Consider the following 19,203-nt stretch of genomic DNA (forward strand, 5'->3'; position numbering starts at 1 on the left):
AAATAACAAAGGAACAGACAGAGCATGTGTCAATTTCTCCTCTAAAAATCCCCTGATAATAACATGTGCTCCCAGTCAGACTCACTCAATCCATCCTGTCTCTATAAAGACTATAAGAATATTCTTTAAAAACTATTTTACATTTATCTACATGTGCACTTGTATGTTTGGGTACATACGTGTGCATGTGTGTACAAGAATGCAAGGAAAAGTATCAGGGGACTACTTATGTGAGCTTGAACTCTCCTCTCTGGCAGGCTTGGCAGACAGCATCTTCCCCTGCCATCTTGCCTGACCTATTTGCCTTTTGATACCTACAATCCAACTGTCACTGTCCCTCAGTAATCATACTTTGACCTCCTCGGGTCACTGACCCCTCCGACAGGTTTTTGTGTATGTGATTTTCTTTCCTTTTAGCAGGACTTCCACACCTTCCATATGTTGAGGTACATACAACATAAATCCTTTGTCTGTGTCATGTGATGTTTAGATTTCTGTGGCTGGGTATAGCTGTAGTCTATTTCTTGAACTGAGCACAGCTGTCCAGTGGTCCTATGTACCTTAACTAGCCATTCTCCCATAGCCTATCATTCCGAATCTTTACAAGCTCACCTCCAATCCATACCCCCCCACACACACACCACTACCACATACACACTGTTTAACTTCACGGAGAGCAAGCGGTCCTGCTCTCTTCCTGTACTAGTGCCTGAAGGTCTACTGCTACTAAGGCATTTCAGTTGTTCTGTAGGCAGTGATCTGTAGTGATCTTCTGTAGACTGTCTGCTTTCTGAAGTTGCTATCAACCTGTGTCTGTAGTATATAGTACTTGGAACAGGTAGTAGCCATTAAATACTAACAAACTCAATCAATGGATAGATGGGTACTTTATATCAGAACAAAAATTCCGGGTTAAGAAACTACTCGTAAGTGTGTACTGTTGTGCTTCCATGTAGGAAAACAACACAACTGTGTTACTAGCCCTGTGAGCTGATTCATGTCACTAGAGAGTCTCTTGCTTTCTCTGGGCTCTGAACTGTGAATGCCTTCAAGATGGATATCATGCAAAGGAGGGCACTGAGCAGACAGTTCACAGATAGAGCCTGCAGCCTGTAGCACGAGGGTGTGGACTTGAGCCCAGGTTCCCTGAAAAGCCAGCTGCAGCTGTGTGCTTCTGTAACTCCAGAGCTGGGCAGAGGAGAACAAGGCAGCCGCCTACCTAAACTGATGCGCTCAAGGCTCAGTGGAGAGCTTCCGAATAAATCCAGTGGAGGACGACAACCCCAGTGTCAGCCGCTGGCTTACACTCATACATGTGCACCTGCACACATACAAAAGATGCAAAGGATATTTTCTTGACTGATCTGAATTGAAATTTATTACTTAATGTTTCATTTTCAGGTACTAACTATATATGACAAAATCTGTATCTTATGAAAAGGCAATCTCTCAAATTGCTTCTAATTACTAATACTAAGAGTAAAACCAAATAAACTGCACTTTACCTTGCTGTTGCCAAGATATAGTCATGGCGTGGTGACCAGGAAACTGCCAATATTTCCTGTCTGTGACCTGCAAGCACAAGTGAATGAAGTATTTACAAAACAAAACAAAACAAAACAGAGTAGGACGGCAATAATTTTGCCTGACTCAGAAAACAGAAAGCATAAAATGTAGTGAATGGATATGATCATGTCTTAAACTTGCAGTGTCTTTGTTTAAAGACTGATGTGAGGTTTCTGGGAAGTTTTTAATCAAAGACTTTTAATGTAAAAGGACCTGAATGGCTTCTGCTTTGGAAAAAATACAATTACTACTTTGGATAAAGCAGTCCACATCACTGAGGTGTAATACACAGCAATAAAAATTAAGTATTTTAAAGAAATAAGAATATTTTATGGTTTCTTATAAAATTGTAACAGAAAAAAAGAAAAAGCTTAACTGAAAACAGTTGTTTCTAAAATACTGAGATGACAGGGGCTAGAGAGATGGCTCAGCGGTTAAGAGCACCGACTGCTCTTCCGAACGTCCTGAGTTCAAATCCCAGCCACCACATGGTGGCTCACAACCATTCATAACGAGATCTGACGCCCTCTTCTGGAGTGTCTGAAGACAGCTACAGTATACTTACATATAATAAATAAATAAATATTAAAAAAAAAGACTGAGATGACAAATTCATAGAATAGTTTTACCTAATGGAACTATTCAAATCAGAATCGTTCCATTTCATCTGCCTAGCTTTTTAATCAACTGAAATTATTGATGATAATGATATCAAAAATGCTACCCACTGGGCTGCAGGATTGGTCAATGGTTAAGAGCCTTGTTTTTCTTGCAGAGGACTGGGGTTCGATTCCCAGCAACCACAAGGCAGTTCAAAACTCTAACTCCAGTCCCAGTGAAGCTGACACCCTCTTCTGACCTCGGAGGGAACCAGGCACACTTGTGGTGCACGTACATACATGCAGGGAAATGCTCATATACATTAAATTATTAAATAAACCTTTAAAAAAAGGGTACTCATTCCATCAAGTTTTACTGGTATATTTATTATGTTTCTCAGAGACGGATAAAAATGTGCATTTCTGCATTCCATTCTAACATGACATTGTTTAGAATTAGATGAAACAGTCCGGATAACAGTTAATGAAGTTATTTACATTAATGTCCTTCCCCAGAGCACGGCTTCACTTTCTTCCTAACCTATCTGTACTGAGAAGAGCTTCCTCGATAGCCACACTCTTCATGACCCAAGTCTCTTTCCTTGTTTAATGGTTTTCATGTAGAAACAGCCGGGGCTCCGAGCTGCATTTCCTATTTCCCCTGCCTCTGAGTTCCTCTGAGCTCCCCTTGCAGTAGTCACTGCTGGGCTCCGAGCTGCATTTTCTATCTTCCCTCTGAGTTCCCCCTGCAGTCACTGCTCATAGAAAAGTCTCGGGCTTGGTGGTGCACGCCTTTAATCCCAGCACTCGGGAGGCAGAGGCAGGCGGATTTCTGAGTTCGAGGCCAGCCTGGTCTACAAAGTGAGTGCCAAGACAGCCAGGGCTACACAGAGAAACCCTGTCTCAAAAAATCAAAAAAGGGCTGGTGAGATGGCTCAGTGGGTAAGAGCACCCGACTGCTCTTCTGAAGGTCCAGAGTTCAAATCCCAGCAACCACATGGTGGCTCACAACCATCTGCAACAAGATCTGACTCCCTCTTCTGGAGTGTCTGAAGACAGCTACAGTATACTTTGAAAAAAAAAAAAAGAAAGAAAAGTCTCAACAGCGCAGTTTTACAAGACTAACGCACAGAAGGACCTTGATTTCTCTGTTGACTTGACAACTAGCACAGAACGCACCAGTCATGCCATTTACAAAGAACGCATTGTTAGCAACGCTTCTTCTTACTAAACACTTTACTGTTTACTCAAAGTAGTAGTTGTTCCTTATTTAAAAAAAGAAAAAAATACCCTGTAGAATGTGAGAACAGGATCCAGACTTTAAGTCACAAAGTTGTACCTTGGGTCCTCTTGTTCCAACTGTTAAAGACAAAAAAAAGAAAAGGAAAAGTTTTTATATAATATTATTATACATTATAAAAAAGGTCTCAGCAAATGACCACTAATAATCACAGCATTTTCAGCTATATAGCCTATACAAAACTAGAAAGGCATGCCATCATACACTTACAAACAAGCCAACCGTCTGCCTCTGCTGGCTATACAGAACTAGAAAGGCATGCCATCATACACTTACAAACAAGCAAACCGTCTGCCTCTGCTGGCTATGCCCGAGACATGGGCCTGTGCCTGCACTGCACTCACAGGAGACCTGGGCTCCACTGCCTGTTCTCATCTTACAACACAACAGTCTGTGCAGAGACACTGAGAAGTGACTACAGTAAGTATCACAGGGGAGCCTCCATCAGCATTCCAAGTATGTATTGTTCTTTGCCATGTTATCACATGAAACCATTCAAGTTCAACAGCAGTTTCCCCAAGTTAATGCTATTGCTATCCCTCCAATTGGTAGAAACAGCATCCTAGCAACTAGAGGATCAGTTAGTGTCTGGCTCTTAGAGATGAAGCAGCTGCTTGATGTCCAGCTGTGGGATGAAAACTCAGGCCAGGTGGTTCACGCAGTACTCAGGACTAATGGAGTCCTGGGACCAGACACCTAATATTAGGTTAACAGTTTTTCTTTATACATGAATGTTTTGTTGTTATTGCAGGATTCATATAAAATCCTATTTGCTTTCCATAACAATATTAAAGAGAAAGAAGTTTTCCTTTTATGTGCTGAATAGGAAAAAGTATCAAATTTAAAAAAATACATTTATGTAGTGTGTGTGTGTGTGTGTGTGTGAGAGAGAGAGAGAGAGAGAGAGAGAGAGAGAGAGAGAGAGAGAGAGAGGACGTGCTGAGAGCAGAGGACAACTTGCTGGAGTCAGTCTGTCTGTCCTACCATGTGTGTTCCAGGAATCACGTTCTAGGTACCAAGCTTGGCAGCAAACAGCCCTACCCAACTGAGGAATCGCGCCAGGCCAAGTTGCCATATTTTGTTCATAGAAAAATACCTGAAAGATAAGTGATTTAAAAGGATTCCTCTGAGAACAGACACAGGCTCTCTGAAAGAGCAAAGCAAAAGGAAAGAAGAAAGGGGAGAGAACTGATCCTCTCCCAGTCTTTGGATCCCAGCCATTAGCAAGTGCTGGGCCTACCCTAGGATCCAGTGTTGAAAGTAATCTTTACCTGGGCTAAGGTTTTTCTGGGTTAGCATAACTCACTCTAAAATGGGAGTTTTCCATAAGCTAAAAGGCAAAGGATGTGCTCTCACCTGCTACCAGACAGTGCTTGGTGGCTGCTGGGGACATGTGATGACTGTAAACTGTTTCCTCAAAATTAAACACATCTGCAGCCTGTTAATCGAGAGACAATCAAAAACAAAATAAAACAAAACCCAAAAAAAACCATAAAAGCCAAAGCAAGAATTCTCCTTCCCACATCTTAAACATATTCTTAATTGACTGACAGCAATTTATCATCTAAAACATGACAAATCCCAGAAGTTAAGGCAAGACAAGCAAGCCTCTGGCTTACCATTCCTCTCTAGCAGGTTAGCATCTCCAGCAATGAGCTAGCTAGCTCTGTCTCTCAGAGCCACCCAGCCTCAGTTTTCATCCCATGATGCCAATCAAATGCCCTTGACATCATAAATGAGAGCTATCTGTAACCACACTATCTCCTTTGGGCTTTCTTCACCAACTACCCTAGAACTCTGTTACAAGCTCCTGAAATCCCAGCATTCCTTCCTGTCCACTTCTCTTCTCCAGCTTGGACTGTAAAGTCCAACACATCCAACACCACTCTCTCTGTTTGTTGCTATCCTCTTTGTTAAGACCTCTACTCCAAAGCCATAAAATCTCTCTTTTTTTTTAGTCTACTGCCACACTGATGTACAAAAGGGCTGGCAAGCTTTTTCTGCAGTTTCAATGAGCAAAGACAGTCAGACATCTCTGCTATTGTAGTGTCAAAGCAGTTAGCAAGTAATGAAGATGCCTGCATTTTATTTATTTTATATATATGTGAGTACACTGTAGTTATCTTCAGACACAACAGAAGGTGGTATGCCCATTACAGGTGGTTGTGAGCCACCATGTGGTTGCTGGAAATTGAACTCAGGACCTCTGGAGGAGCAGTTAGTGCTCTTAACTGCTCAGCCATCTCTCCAGCCCCAATGTCTGTATTGTTAATATTACTTTATTTACAAGACACCCTGAGTCAGACTTGCCCACAGCTTACTCTTGGTCAGTCAGTCTCTGCTTTACTCAGCGAAACCCTGCAGTTAGCAGACTGGTCTCAGTAGAAGAGCATTCACTGCGGATAGACTACAGTAAGGACTGCCAGCCCACAGTTCAGAGTCTCCTCACGAACTAGCTGTCTGCAATATCCTGCCACCTTTCCAGCTCTCTCCACTGTTCACAAACATCCTTACTCAATCACAACAGGTGATCAGATCTTTTAGCTCAAAGAGAAAATAAAAGCCAATGAATCAGAAATCTCCCAGTCTCTTATGCAGCCAGTCATTCTTGCTTACGTTTTCTGCTCTTCATTTCCATCATGGAAAAACAGTCTTTGCCCATTTCACAAGCAATCTCTCTGCTTGTGTTCAGATCCCCTCAACTGTGGCCAACTTCAATCACAGGTCACCCACGGGTTAACTCTAACTTCAATCACAGGTCACCCATGGGTTAACTCTAACTTCAATCACAGGTCACCCATGGGTTAACTCTAACTTCAATCACAGGTCACCCATGGGTTAACTCTAACTTCAATCACAGGTCACCCATGGGTTAACTCTAACTTCAATCACAGGTCACCCATGGGTTAACTCTAACTTCAATCACAGGTCACCCATGGGTTAACTCTAACTTCAATCACAGGTCACCCATGGGTTAACTCTAACTTCAATCACAGGTCACCCATGGGTTAACTCTAACTTCAATCACAGGTCACCCACGGGTTAACTCTAACTTCAATCACAGGTCACCCATGGGTTAACTCTAACTTCAATCACAGGTCACCCATGGGTTAACTCTAACTTCAATCACAGGTCACCCATGGGTTAACTCTAACTTCAATCACAGGTCACCCACGGGTTAACTCTAACTTCAATCACAGGTCACCCATGGGTTAACTCTAACTTCAATCACAGGTCACCCATGGGTTAACTCTAACTTCAATCACAGGTCACCCATGGGTTAACTCTAACTTCAATCACAGGTCACCCATGGGTTAACTCTAACTTCAATCACAGGTTACCCATGGGTTAACTCTAACTACTGTCCTTTCTGGCTCATTCTCAGCAGCACTGAAAGTTAAATCCTCTTCATCTTAATATCTATCCCCAAGACAAAATTATGAAATACCAGCCCTCAACTTTTTTCCTCTTCTTCATATCTAATTTAGCAATCTTTAATTACCACTTCTTCTTTTTAAAATAATTTCATTAATTTTATGTGCATTGGTGTTTTGTCTACATTCATGTCTGTGTGAGGGTGCTAGAATTATACTTACAGACTATAGTGAGATACCATGCGGGTGCTGGGAGCTGACCGGAGTCCTCTGGAACAGCAGCCACTGAGCCATCTCACCAGGACCCACTTACCAATTCTTAACTCACTGCAATCTTACTCTGTTTCACTATTCTTCTTTACACTTCTCTACTCTTTCACTGTCACTGATAGCCTTGTTATTCTATCTGGTTTGTCAGCTAGGAAGCTGACCAATACAGCCGTTCACCCCACTGTCCTCTAAAGTCTTTTTCCTGTTAAGTGAAATAGAAACTTACCGCAACATTTTCCTTTCGGTCACTTCGCCGGGTTTGTTGCCAGTTCTTTTGTGCTATAACCCTGGTCATTGTTAGCGTCTTGTTCTATGTAAGCTTCCTCTCTGCAGCTCAATGTTCCTGACTCACAGACCGCTACTGTCAGCGTACGCTCACTCCAGAATCAGATTCAAACAGACCAGTCCCTGGACTATTTCCAGACGCTTGTCTTGCAAACCCTTTGGTCGTAATAAACTCCCTAACTCCCACTCCAGAACCGGGAACCATTCTTGTGTATGTGTTTGTTGCAGTTGCTCTGAGACAGGGTCTTGCTCTGTACCCCAGGCTGGCCTCACAAGAAGTACAGGCTGGCTTCAAACACATGACTCTCCTGCCTTAGCCTCCCAAATGCTAAAATTATAGGCATATAGACCATGACCCACTGCTACTCTGTGTCTTAAAAGCTATCCAAGTCCTGCTGTGTCCATCTCTTGCTGTACATAAAAATGACAAGAATGCAACATTTATGAAGTTGAAGTTACTTTCTAGATCTTTCTGGTCTCTGAGAACCAGCCTATAGAGTTCTAGATTCCTTATCAGCTCTGCAAACCCTTTAAACAGAACTTTGCTGGTTTTGCCAATGGAGGATTGGTTGGACCTCAAGATACCCCACTGTGGTTCAAACAGGAAGTTCATGACACACATTTAATCTTTACCACATACGTTGGGTTTTGTTTTGTTGGTTTCTGTGTGTGTGTGTGTGTGTGTGTGTCTGTGTGTGTGTGTTTGAGAAAGGGTCTTGCTACATAACTCTGGCTGGCACAGAACAGAGGATCATGAGAAACAGCTCTGAAGCGATGGATGTCACATTCCTATAGAGAGGTACTACAGGTACGTAAATAGAAAGCTGAGAGAAAGGAGTAGTACTGAAAAATGTCTCTAGTTATCATATAATTCTCATATCTGCTATCTATATTTTCACTATACTTTAAAAACGTTCTTTTCCTGCAAGCTTTTAGATCAAAAGGGGAAAAATCTAATTCTATTCCTTAGCTCAAAGTTTTCAAATAACAAAGGTATTTGCTAAGGTTCTGTGTGTTGATTATGTGCTAGGCATTGTGCTAGATTATTTTATGGATGTTGGTAAATAAGCCATACAGAGTAGATGGCACCATTCTAGAAGGTGCCATCTTGCCCTCATTTCAGACAAGGGCAAAGAGATACAGGGTTCTTTGGCATTTGCCCATTGTCACAGAGTTAATCAGCAGAAGTTAGTTAACCAGGGTATAACTCTCCTTAACTATACTGTTTTCCTATCTGACACTCAGAACATCTTAGCAAAAGACCATCCATACAGTTGAAGACTCAGGTTTCCATTTTCCCACAGAGTAATTTGGAAAGGTTGTTAATGTTCTTACCTGCAATGTGTTTGTATCCCACACTTTCAGAGTTTTATCAAACGAGCTGGATGTGAACATGCCAGTGTCATGAGGATACCACTGAACAGTCTCCACGCTGTATTTGTGAACATCGGGATGGCTTCTACAAAACAGCAATCAAGATTTAGAGTCTTCAAATCTTGGGGGAATTTCAAATATATTATTATGAAAAAAAAAAAGCAGGCTATGGGAGGAAGATATGGATTTCTACGGTAGGATCACACATCCTTGTTTTAGCTGCTCTGAAGGGAAGAGAGGATATCTAGGCATCTCCAAATTTGGTACCCATTGCGAGCTGTGGAGGCTTGCATTTTCTTGAGGCACACCATGTGGGATATGCTCACTGTACTGCCTTCAGTGTGTGTGTGGCCAACTACAGTGGGTTTCCTTCACCTTGGAGGTGGCAGTGGTTTTCAGTACCGGCATGGGATTTTCCTTTCTCAATTATTATTAGAACTGTGGACTGCTCCACACACTGCCTTGGGATTCCACACAACAGTGTTTACCCGCAGTTGGGTGAAAACAGACAGGTGGACGGCAGTTCATAAACACCTTTGTTCTTTTCAGCTAAGAATTCAAACTCCACCTGGTTGCAGCGAGCCCCTGTTTTGAATCTCCTTTCTGTTATAGAAAGTGAGAGACCCTCAGCATTGTCTTTTCCTCGTCCTTGGCACCAATGGCAAAGCTGTGTGCTGAGTTTTATTGATCTGCTTGGAATGCCAAATATCAGGTATGGATGAAATCCCAAGGAGAAGGGCGGTAGAGTTGGGCCTATGCTGGTGACCCATAACAAAGTGCAAATGGCATCATTTCTGTCATGTTCCCTGTTCTAGCCTTTCCTTCTTTCTTTCTCCTCACTGAGTAAACTTGATTCTCTCATTTTCTCCACAACTGCATGAGGCACAAGCTCACTCCAATAGATTTCAACTTGAAATAGGTTAGACTGACTCTACTATGCTCCGCGGAGTCTCGGTTTCAACACAGACTTTCCAATGAGTGGGTTTAAATAAAGCCAGTCCTTACTGTAGAAATACAAACAAAAGCTCATTTATATTTTAAATTTAAAATTTGAAACAGGACACAATGTTGTATCATTCTATTACATGTGTTATTTTCAGATACATTTAGTAAAAATTTTGGTAGTAAAATCTTATTAATGCTCAAGAACAAATTAAGTATATGAAAATTAAATATTACTAAGTTGCCTAAGCCACAATAACATAATAAATTTTATTAAAATTATTTTTTAAAATGATATTGTGAATATACCCATTTTGAAATTCAATGTCATACATTTAGCCTTTGAACCTAGGAATAAAAGCCATATTATAATAGAGACACACTAAACATTTATATAAATTAAATACCAAAAAACTTACCAGATCATAGCATAACATTATATGCATATATATATATATATATATATATATATATATATATAGTTATGTCAAACATATAAAATATGTATATATTTCATTATTTAATAAATTTTAATCTCAGATATCAGACTTTTAAAATTATTAAATTAAAGCCGGGTGTAGTAGCACATGCCTTTAATCCTAGCACTGAGGAAGCAGGCAGGCAGATCTCTGTGAGTTCAAGGCCAGCACTTTAGAATTTAATTTCCTTTGTTTTTCTTTTTGATTAGGGTTAAAAGTGTGTAAATGGCTCAAATCTCTTAAAAAGCAGGTACCATACTATGTTGCAACTCTGGGAGGCCCTAGGCTACTGTTATTAATCGTGGCTGTCCACCATTAATTAGATGGTAAGGCATTACTGCTGAAGACACAGTACATCTTGGTCACAGGACAGGAGAGATCAAGCTGGAGCTGACCGGCAAGCGTTCTCCCAGCCAGCTAGCTTTCACAGTGTGGGAAGCTGCTATGCTGATTTACACAGTAGCGTTTACAGCTCTAAACATGCTTTTAAAATATGTAATTACCACAGAAGCATGCTAAGAATGATGGAACCAGTAAAATTACCTCTAAGACAAAATAAGCCAGTCTCAAGAGAGATTTTCAAAGCTGTGTTTCTAAAATGAATAGTGTGTAAACACACAATTATAAATCAGAACCTAGGGTACTTTGCAGTGCTCTGAGAACACACAGCTCTGCGAGCTTCTCCTGTGAGAGAGCACTGAGAAGGCAAAGTTACCGTAAGAACAGATGAGACAGACACAGCTGGCAAAAGACTTCAACTGACTCTTAGGAAAAAAAGAAACTGCCAAAGAGCCAGAGAAGTCAGGACAGACAGGCATATTTTTAGGTTGAGCATAATATATGCGTGTGCGTGTGTGTGTGTGGGGTGTATATGTGTGTGTGTGTCCCCCAAGACAGGATTTCTCTATGAAGCCCTGGCTGTCCTAGAATTCAGTTTGTAGACCAAGCTGGCCTCAAACTTGGACATCTGCCTGCCTTCGCCTCCCAAGTACTGGTTTAAAGGCACTGAGTATGACATTGTCTGGGCTTAAATTGAGCCTTTTTGAGTGAGCAGACAGACAAGAAAGAGGGGCATGCGTGTGTGTGGTGAGAGTACTGCCCACATATTCACTACACCCTGTTTAATCTTTTCCCCATTAACACCAGTTGAAAACTTAGTCTGCATTTATAATTAGCTGTAAGATTCATACATGAACCTTATACTAAGTGGTCTTAAAACCATAGCTACTGGGATATGCTCTGTAGGTACAGAACAAAATGACACAAAAGTCTTTCTAAAAAATCATTTGAAAGCTGACACAAAAACTGGAGGAAGTCACATGACAAAAATATATTAATAGTTTTCAAGAAAGCATCAAGGAATATCCATGACAATGAAATTTTGTTTACACCATGCTTATGACTGCTACTTTCACTGTTTCTACTTGATGCAAACATACTGAACTGTTTACATATTCCTAAGTTACACTTTCAAATACACACCTGCCGACGGAACACACTGCTTTACATGTGTAATGGGGCTGTCTGCTGGCGTTCTCAAGGTCATAGAGTACAACCACGCCATCGGAGCCACCTGACAACATGCTGACAACAGAAAAGGCACATTAACCACTGTGAGACGTCCACCTACAGTCCACGTCTTCATCACTGCACAATGACCTAGAGATGCCATAAGTATTAAGACAGCAAGTTCAGTTAATTCTATCAGACTCCAGCAAACTGGAATTTCTTAACATTTACAAAAGCACAACTAGAGAAAACTCAACCTTCGATCATTTCAAGTTTACCTCCATGATTACAAGAAGATGGTATGACAAGACGGCAAAAGACAGCTAAAAAAGTAAAAGATTACAGTATCATTCCAAAGGTCTTCTTAAATCTGCCAAGTGAAAACAGAATTAGCCTATGACTGACAGCAGCTATGGTTCCTGGGCAAGTTATACCACCTATGAACCTGTGGACATTTGTAAAAGTCTAAAAGTCGTAATAACAAAGTGAGGGAGGGCACTTCACCTGAATGATAAAGCTGATGGGACAGTAAGTGGAAGCTGCCCCCCTTCCTTTCCTAAAGATATTCATTCCATTCATGTGTCCCCAGTACCCACAACACAAAAGGCACTCACTCGCTAATGAGCAGTAAACACAGGGCCCGCTCCCTGACCACCAGGAAGGTTATAGCCTAGTAGGAGAGGCCTTGTGTTTGATCTTAAAGTGTAAGTGGCACCTGGGACCACCATGATAATAAGCTACTTTTATTTTAGCTTGAAGCTTCAAGGGCAGCATCCTTGGTTATACTACTTCCTGAAGGAGGAAGAGAAGGTGCACAAGAGTCACACTCTAGTGTCTGAGGGAGGACCATATTATGAAGCGTGGGAGGGAGAGGGGAGAGATGAAAGGTGTCTCACTTAGGAGCAAAGGGCACTAAAGGGGCAAAGCTGTCCTTCAAACCAGTCCATTACATTACATTAGGAGAACCTGGAAACAATTTGATAAAAAAAAACTGTAAAAAATGATTTCTAAATAGTCATATGCAATCATATACTTGACAACAAAAAGTTCTTCATATTAATTCAACTAATTTACGAAAATAAGCTTGTAGAATACTCTTAGTCCATCATGTATGTTACACAGGACCCTGAGTCTGCCCAGGACTGCTCTTAGCTTGTTGCAGGCTGTTTGTTCTCCAATTATGATTTTGGTTTTTTCCTAACATTACCTGAAATAATCTTCAAATTTGAAGTTGTAACATTTAAATAACTTGCCCATCAGCCATAATATTTTCAGTTTTGAAAAAAATAACAGGTGGTGAAGCATGAGGCAAATTCAGAACAAAGTCTACAAAAGGGAGGGTTTTAATTTTCTCACAGACTGGAATACATCCCATTTCACAGTCAATATTGTCACCGTTTCTATTCCCACCCTCACTGGGGGCATCATCCTTTTACATTTCTTACAAGATAAAAATCTCTTCGGGATCAAACTTAACTGCAAAATTTTTAGACATTCTGAATTTTATTCCAGTATTACACAAAATAGTTAGCGAGTTAAGCAGGTACATCTCACCTGCAGGACCTTCAGGAACGTCCACACACTAGGACCTTTCCCACCACGACTCCCTTCCCCTCCCTTCCTCACCAATGCAATTTTTATAGGAATCACTGACTTCCTTTTTCGAATACTGTCCAACTCATCGCCCAGCAGTGCATCATGAATACAGGAGCTTTGCTCTGGATTGCTTTAGATGGACACAGACCTTCAATTCACCCTTGTGCTTCTTTGTTCCCTCAACCTGTTATTTCTTGTGATTTATCCTTGGCAAAACCCAGGTCATTTGCTCTGCAATTTCAACCTTAGACTTTTAATCTTTACTTATATTATAATCTTTGCTTATAATTTCTTTATTGTGATGTTATCAGCAGTCAAACCAATACCTAGACCCACAGTTATACATTTACATGAAATGTTGCTGTTTTCTAGAATTATTGGTTATCATCAACACATATATTTCTGTACCTCTGGTTATTCTCACTATCTGATTTCAACTCAGTAGAATACCAAAGAAGGGTTAACGAGTACAGTGCTGTAAGAATACTGTATGCTGACAAATGTCTGCCCATCAGTATGAGCAGATGTAAAAGTCTTAATTCTCAGAGTGTTTTAGATTAAAAAAAAAATGCTTCCTTTGAGTAAAAATCCCAAAGTCAAGTTCTGGTGACAGTGACGTGTGATCCATTCCCTTATACACCACAGTTGTAGATTACTCCAGTACCAAGGCTTACTTAATTATAGTTTCATATTTATTCTGCTTGCTTGTGTTGCCATTTTCTGTGGGCCCCTGTGGTGCGTCACCTGGGTCTTCTTGGCTTTTATCCTGTCTGTCTGACTGCCTTCACATCCTGGTCTTTTCCTTCAGTGCTGGGATGGAACCTGAAGAGGTAAGCACTACAGCACTGCGCTACAGCCCAGTCCTGGCCTTCCTGTCCTTTCTGATCTTTAAGTTCTCGCTGCTTTTTGCTCTGTCTCTACGGAAGCACACCCTGTACTCATCTGCTTGTGTTCCTTAGGCTTTGGTTCATTTCTGAAATATTTCTCTTTTACTTCTAATTTTTTTCTTGGGTTTAATAACCTCATTTCTGAGACTCTAAAATTTGAATTACATTATTCTTCCATAGATTCTACCTTTTAAAATTATTGAGGGGGAAGGCTGGAGAGGTGGTTCAGCTGGTCAAAGGTGGGCCACACACGAATGACAAGAGCTCACACACATATGCACGCATGCACGTACACATAGATGTATGCGTAGGTAAACAGATTTTTTTGTTGTTATTAGTTTTGGAATAGAGCATTGACACATTTTTCAGATGAACTGTCTGGCATGATGTCACTGTCTCTTATCTCTTACATCTTATATCCTATTTTTACATGTTTTCCCTATTCTTTCAGAAGGGAGTCTGGATTTAGAATAACATCTAAACTTTTATCTTCAGAAAAATATTCCAAGTTATATTTTCTTTCCTTTTGATAAGAAACCTAAAACATGAAAGTTTTTAATAAGATGTTGTGATCTACTCATGTCCACACTGTTACTGGGCTGCCCTTTCCCGTTGTGTGAACTGCCCCACACTGCTTAAGCTGGAGTCTACTTTTCAGTGTGGGGCTCTTTTCTTCACAGAGCTTTGGCCTATTAGTTCCTAGGGGCCATTATAGGGGCTGGGCTGGCTGTGAAGTCACCTGTAACTGGTGTGGGACGGACATGCTGTAATCAGATGGCTATTTGGAGGTATCGGCCAGACCAGCAGCTCCATCAGTTTTGCTCACTCCGTTCTTCCACGTGTTGACAGCACACAGACCTTGCAGTCATCGAGGTTTGTCTCCCTTTACTCAGAGTTTGGGATTTGTGCAGACACTTCATGACCTGGCGACCTTCCAGGGGTCAGCCTCTTGTTATCATCTCCTGAGAGCTGGGACAACAGGTGTGTGTGACCATCTTACCAACGGAACTACATGCTCACACCTGCTGGATTTTTGTTTTTCTACCAGTACAATTTTTTTAATTAAAATAACTGCCAAAAGTTTCCTTTTGAGTTTATTTACTGCATAAAAATGTATTATTGAAATTAAATGAATTTCTATTTAGTACCAAACATTAATATTATTTAACAATGAGGTTGCTATTCTGCTAATTGTGACCATATTAAATAGGTAGGGTATTAATTTGATTTAGGAAAGAAGACTCACAAAAGATGAATAAATCAACAGAACTCAAAAGATATATACATTTTAATCTTCATAAGGGTATGCAAATGTATTCTATGTAACGGAACCTGTTAAAATGCAGTTTATGGATAGTCTTCTTAAAATAACACCTATCTTGGAACTGAGTCTGATCTACTAGATCTCTGTGTTCTGGTTTTGATACTGGTTTTTAGAGTTTCTGCTATAGTGTTCATGGGAGATGATAAATACTAATAGACTTCTTTTCTTCTTTTTTTTTTTTTTTGAGACAGGGTTTCTCTGTGTAGTCCTGGAACTCACACTGTAAACCAGGCTAGCCTTGAACTCAGAAATCCGTCTGCCTCTGCCTCTGCCTCCCAAGAGCTGGGATTAAAGGCGTGCGCCACCACGCCCGGCTAATAATATAATTCTAGACAATTTACGCATACACTGATTTTTCTTAAGCAAAAGAAAATACTTGGTTTTCAATTTGACATATATGTCCACCTTATTTCTTCTTGCTACTAAATGTGGTTACACATAGTTATCTTAGCAAACAAAGAAATACATAGTTGTAGCTTTTACCATGTATTAAAGGGAAAGCTACTGTGCTAACTTCTCAGATTTAATTCGATGCACCATAAAAGCATCTTCATCCTACAGTCTTCACACAGACACGCACTGTAATCCAGGGCACAAAATCACTATGCCAGTGCCTGGCTGCTTCACTACTGCACTTTTCCCACTTACACCAACGACAAAATAAGTTAGCTGTTCTCTGTTCCCTGGATCTGCACATATTTATCAATGAGTGTCCCCTAACTGCCTTTGAACAGGAAATCTGTTAAGCTTTGGAAAGCTATGGCAAAGAAAGAATTATTGTGTGCCATCTTTTAACTGTAACCATGTGCTAAGGGGAGAACTGTTTGGGCATGCGTTTCTTGTAGACTATTATGGCAGAGGGGGAAGGTAGAGAATGCAAGTCTGCCACACCCACATGGCTAATTTTAATGTAAATGACAGCAGTTTACCAGGAATCCAGAAAGCCAGGGCAACTGGTAACTAGATCAAAACGTGAGAAGCTACTTCCCATACGTTATTGTAATACACAATCTAATTATAAACAACATAAGGCTTGATTTTGTTTTATTTCTTTGTAGTCCTGGGGCTTGAATCCAGGGCCTTGGACCTGCTAGGTGAGGGTTTATAGGTGAACCACACCCTCAGCTCACAAGGATTCCAAGCCTACACTCCTTAACAGCCTTGTGTTCTCCTCCAATTCTGCTCTAGACTGAACCCAGATCTTGTACTTTTGCCACAGAGCTGCACCCTCCACCCCAAAACCTTCCCGAATGAATATCGTGGTGTGCCGATGTGTGGTGTGCCGTGACAGGGAGCACATTCAGCTACAGGGTCGGCAATGGGGTGGAACAAACATGCTCTCAATACAGATTTTCTCCAGTTCTTCAGCAGGATCATTCCTATAGAACAGCTAAGACAAACTGAAATCTGAAAGGCTAGGTAAACTGCAAGGTCACTCACTAGCTGGTAAATGAGAAACTCAGTGATCGTCTGCTTTACACCCAGTGCCAAGCACACTTCTACTTTTTACATGTCACTTCCCATTCGTCTCTGAAAGTAACAATTAGAGGTTAGAAGGCCACTTACATGCATCCCACACTTAAAAGCCTTCGGCATCAACATAAATCCCGGTTTATTGATTTAACATGAATATATTTATGCCACATTTGGAATATTGATCTGATAACATTTTGCGTATTTGATTTTCAATTTCAAATGAATAAATGCTTTTCCAACAAACGCTACAATTTACAATTTTAAAAAAAGTATTTGTAAGAGCTTTCTTCTAATCAGTCTGAAAAGGCGAGATTTTTCTGCACCTTACTTAGAAGGAAACGTGAAGCCGCAACTTACTATCTTCCTTCAACGGGCTCAATGTCGAGGGTGTTAACTCCACTGCCATGGATTCTTTCCACATCCCTGTCTTTGTTTAACTCCAGCCCCAGGACCCTTCAAAAATTAAAGAGGAAAAAAGATAAAGCAAGGATAAGAAAAACATTTAGTATAAATTCCTTATTTCCCCAAGATTATATAGCTTACCACAAATTCTGCAAGTCTTTAGTTTCTTACTACATTAAAGGTATTCAGATCTATAAGTGCAGGCCTCTAAACAAGTTTTAAACTGAAGCACTACTTTAAACTCCATTTAAACCTCCCTAGTGCTGGGGTCCATTCACACAGTTCCTCGGACTGTAGCGACCCCCAACCATAAAATTATTTTTGCTGCTGCTTCATAACTGAAATTTTGCTTCTGTTAGGATTCATATTATAATTATCTGATATGTAGGATATATGTAACCCCTGTGAAAGGGTAGAGACACACAGGTTGAAAACTGCTGACTTAAAGCTTTTAAGTCCTTAAAAAGGTATCTATGGATAAACAAACTTTCAGGGAAAGTTAAAAATTCCAATAAACTTGGCTGATGACATCTAGTGGATAAAAGTTTGAATTACACAATTTAAAGATTCTCTTAGACGTCTAAGACTGTAGAAATACAAACTATTATCAATGCCGCAGTTAAAATGAAGTGAAGTGGAGGAGGGTTAGCGGTACCAAAGCGCAGCAAAGCTTTAGGGTGCAAGTGTTAATCTTCTTGATACGGTGATGGTCTTAAAAACATGTCAGCACTCAGCACGTTTTACGCGACGATGAAAATGTCATTTTTCTTACTGTAGGGGTGCGGTGGAGTGGCATATGTCATTATGCAGCTCAGTTTGACCTGGAACTTGCTCGGTAGCCCAGGCTGGGCCAGAAATCTTCCTCCATCTGCTTCTAGGAACCTGGGGTCACAGGCTCGTGTCACCAATGTTCAGTATGTTCAATATCCAGTTTATGTGAATTACAGCTCCAGGTTGTAAACATCCTTTGAAAGATGTTGTCTGAGAGCGCCAAATGTAACGTCTATTATGCTTTTGTCACTAGAGGATGACAGGGAAGGTCATCTTCTCTGAATAAATTAGGACTTTCCAGTTCAGTTACAAAAATTAATGAGAATTTAAAAATAACCTCAGTACTTTAACAAAACAATAATCTTCACTGAAGCGTGAAATATATATATATATACATATACATACATACATATAATTTCAGTGTAATTTAACTAAATACTAGACCCCGTCAACATTGTTCAAATTTCAGTTACTAAGAAACACCATAAAGCTCAATGCCCCAAAGATGCTATTTCATCTACTAGTTACTATATAAATAGCACGTAGTTGGTGACTTATTTACATGCCTTCTTTCGAAATCCGTACGGTTGATTTCTGTACACCTGTTACTCGGTTTGCAAACACAGTCAAAGCATGCAGGTTCGTCGAGTCTGTGCCTCAGAGATAAACCCACATGAAATTCTACAAAAATAAAGGCGCTGGTCAACAGAAGGAAAGTGCACCAAAGAAATAAGAAGCAGTCATGTTGGCAGTGAGGGTCCAGTGGAAGGCCGTGGGGTGAGCTGGCCGTGAGGATGTTCACAGTCCTGCCATTGGAGAGCCTGCCATCAGGTCTCTCCTGGAGTGACAGTCATCTAAATCGGCTCCCTGGTTACTTCCAACTTCATCCTTCATGTACACGGCAAACTACAATCACTGTGACCTGGGTTTTTCCTTCACACTCTCCCCTACACGCGCACGCGGGTCTTCCTCCTCCGGCTCCCGCCGACTTCATCTTCAGCCCAATCGGTCCTGCGACCCGATCTCCCTGCTCCAGACTCTCCCTTGGT

At 40.8% G+C, this 19,203-nt stretch overlaps 1 protein-coding gene across 2 annotated transcripts in view; it reads right to left on the reverse strand.

Moving 5' to 3' along the window:
• The window catches only part of Ercc8 (ERCC excision repair 8, CSA ubiquitin ligase complex subunit), a 41,693-nt gene that overhangs the window by 22,330 nt on the left and 160 nt on the right, over positions 1-19,203 (reverse strand). Inside the window, exons 2-7 of one of the 2 annotated variants that reach the window (XM_021180092.3) lie at positions 17,339-17,434; positions 11,672-11,773; positions 8,730-8,853; positions 4,822-4,903; positions 3,456-3,524; positions 1,506-1,572 (exon numbers count right to left, since the gene is read on the reverse strand). In XM_021180092.3, the coding sequence (XP_021035751.1) occupies positions 1,506-1,572; positions 3,456-3,524; positions 4,822-4,903; positions 8,730-8,853; positions 11,672-11,773; positions 17,339-17,434 (540 nt within the window). The remainder of the gene's footprint in view (positions 1-1,505; positions 1,573-3,455; positions 3,525-4,821; positions 4,904-8,729; positions 8,854-11,671; positions 11,774-17,338; positions 17,435-19,203) is intronic. The other variant, XM_029468475.2, reaches the window with a different exon arrangement.

This window comes from Mus caroli, unplaced genomic scaffold (genome assembly GCF_978045245.1).
Source record: "Mus caroli unplaced genomic scaffold, Mus_caroli_1 scaffold_15, whole genome shotgun sequence".
In the NCBI taxonomy this organism is placed as follows: Eukaryota; Metazoa; Chordata; class Mammalia; order Rodentia; family Muridae; genus Mus; species Mus caroli.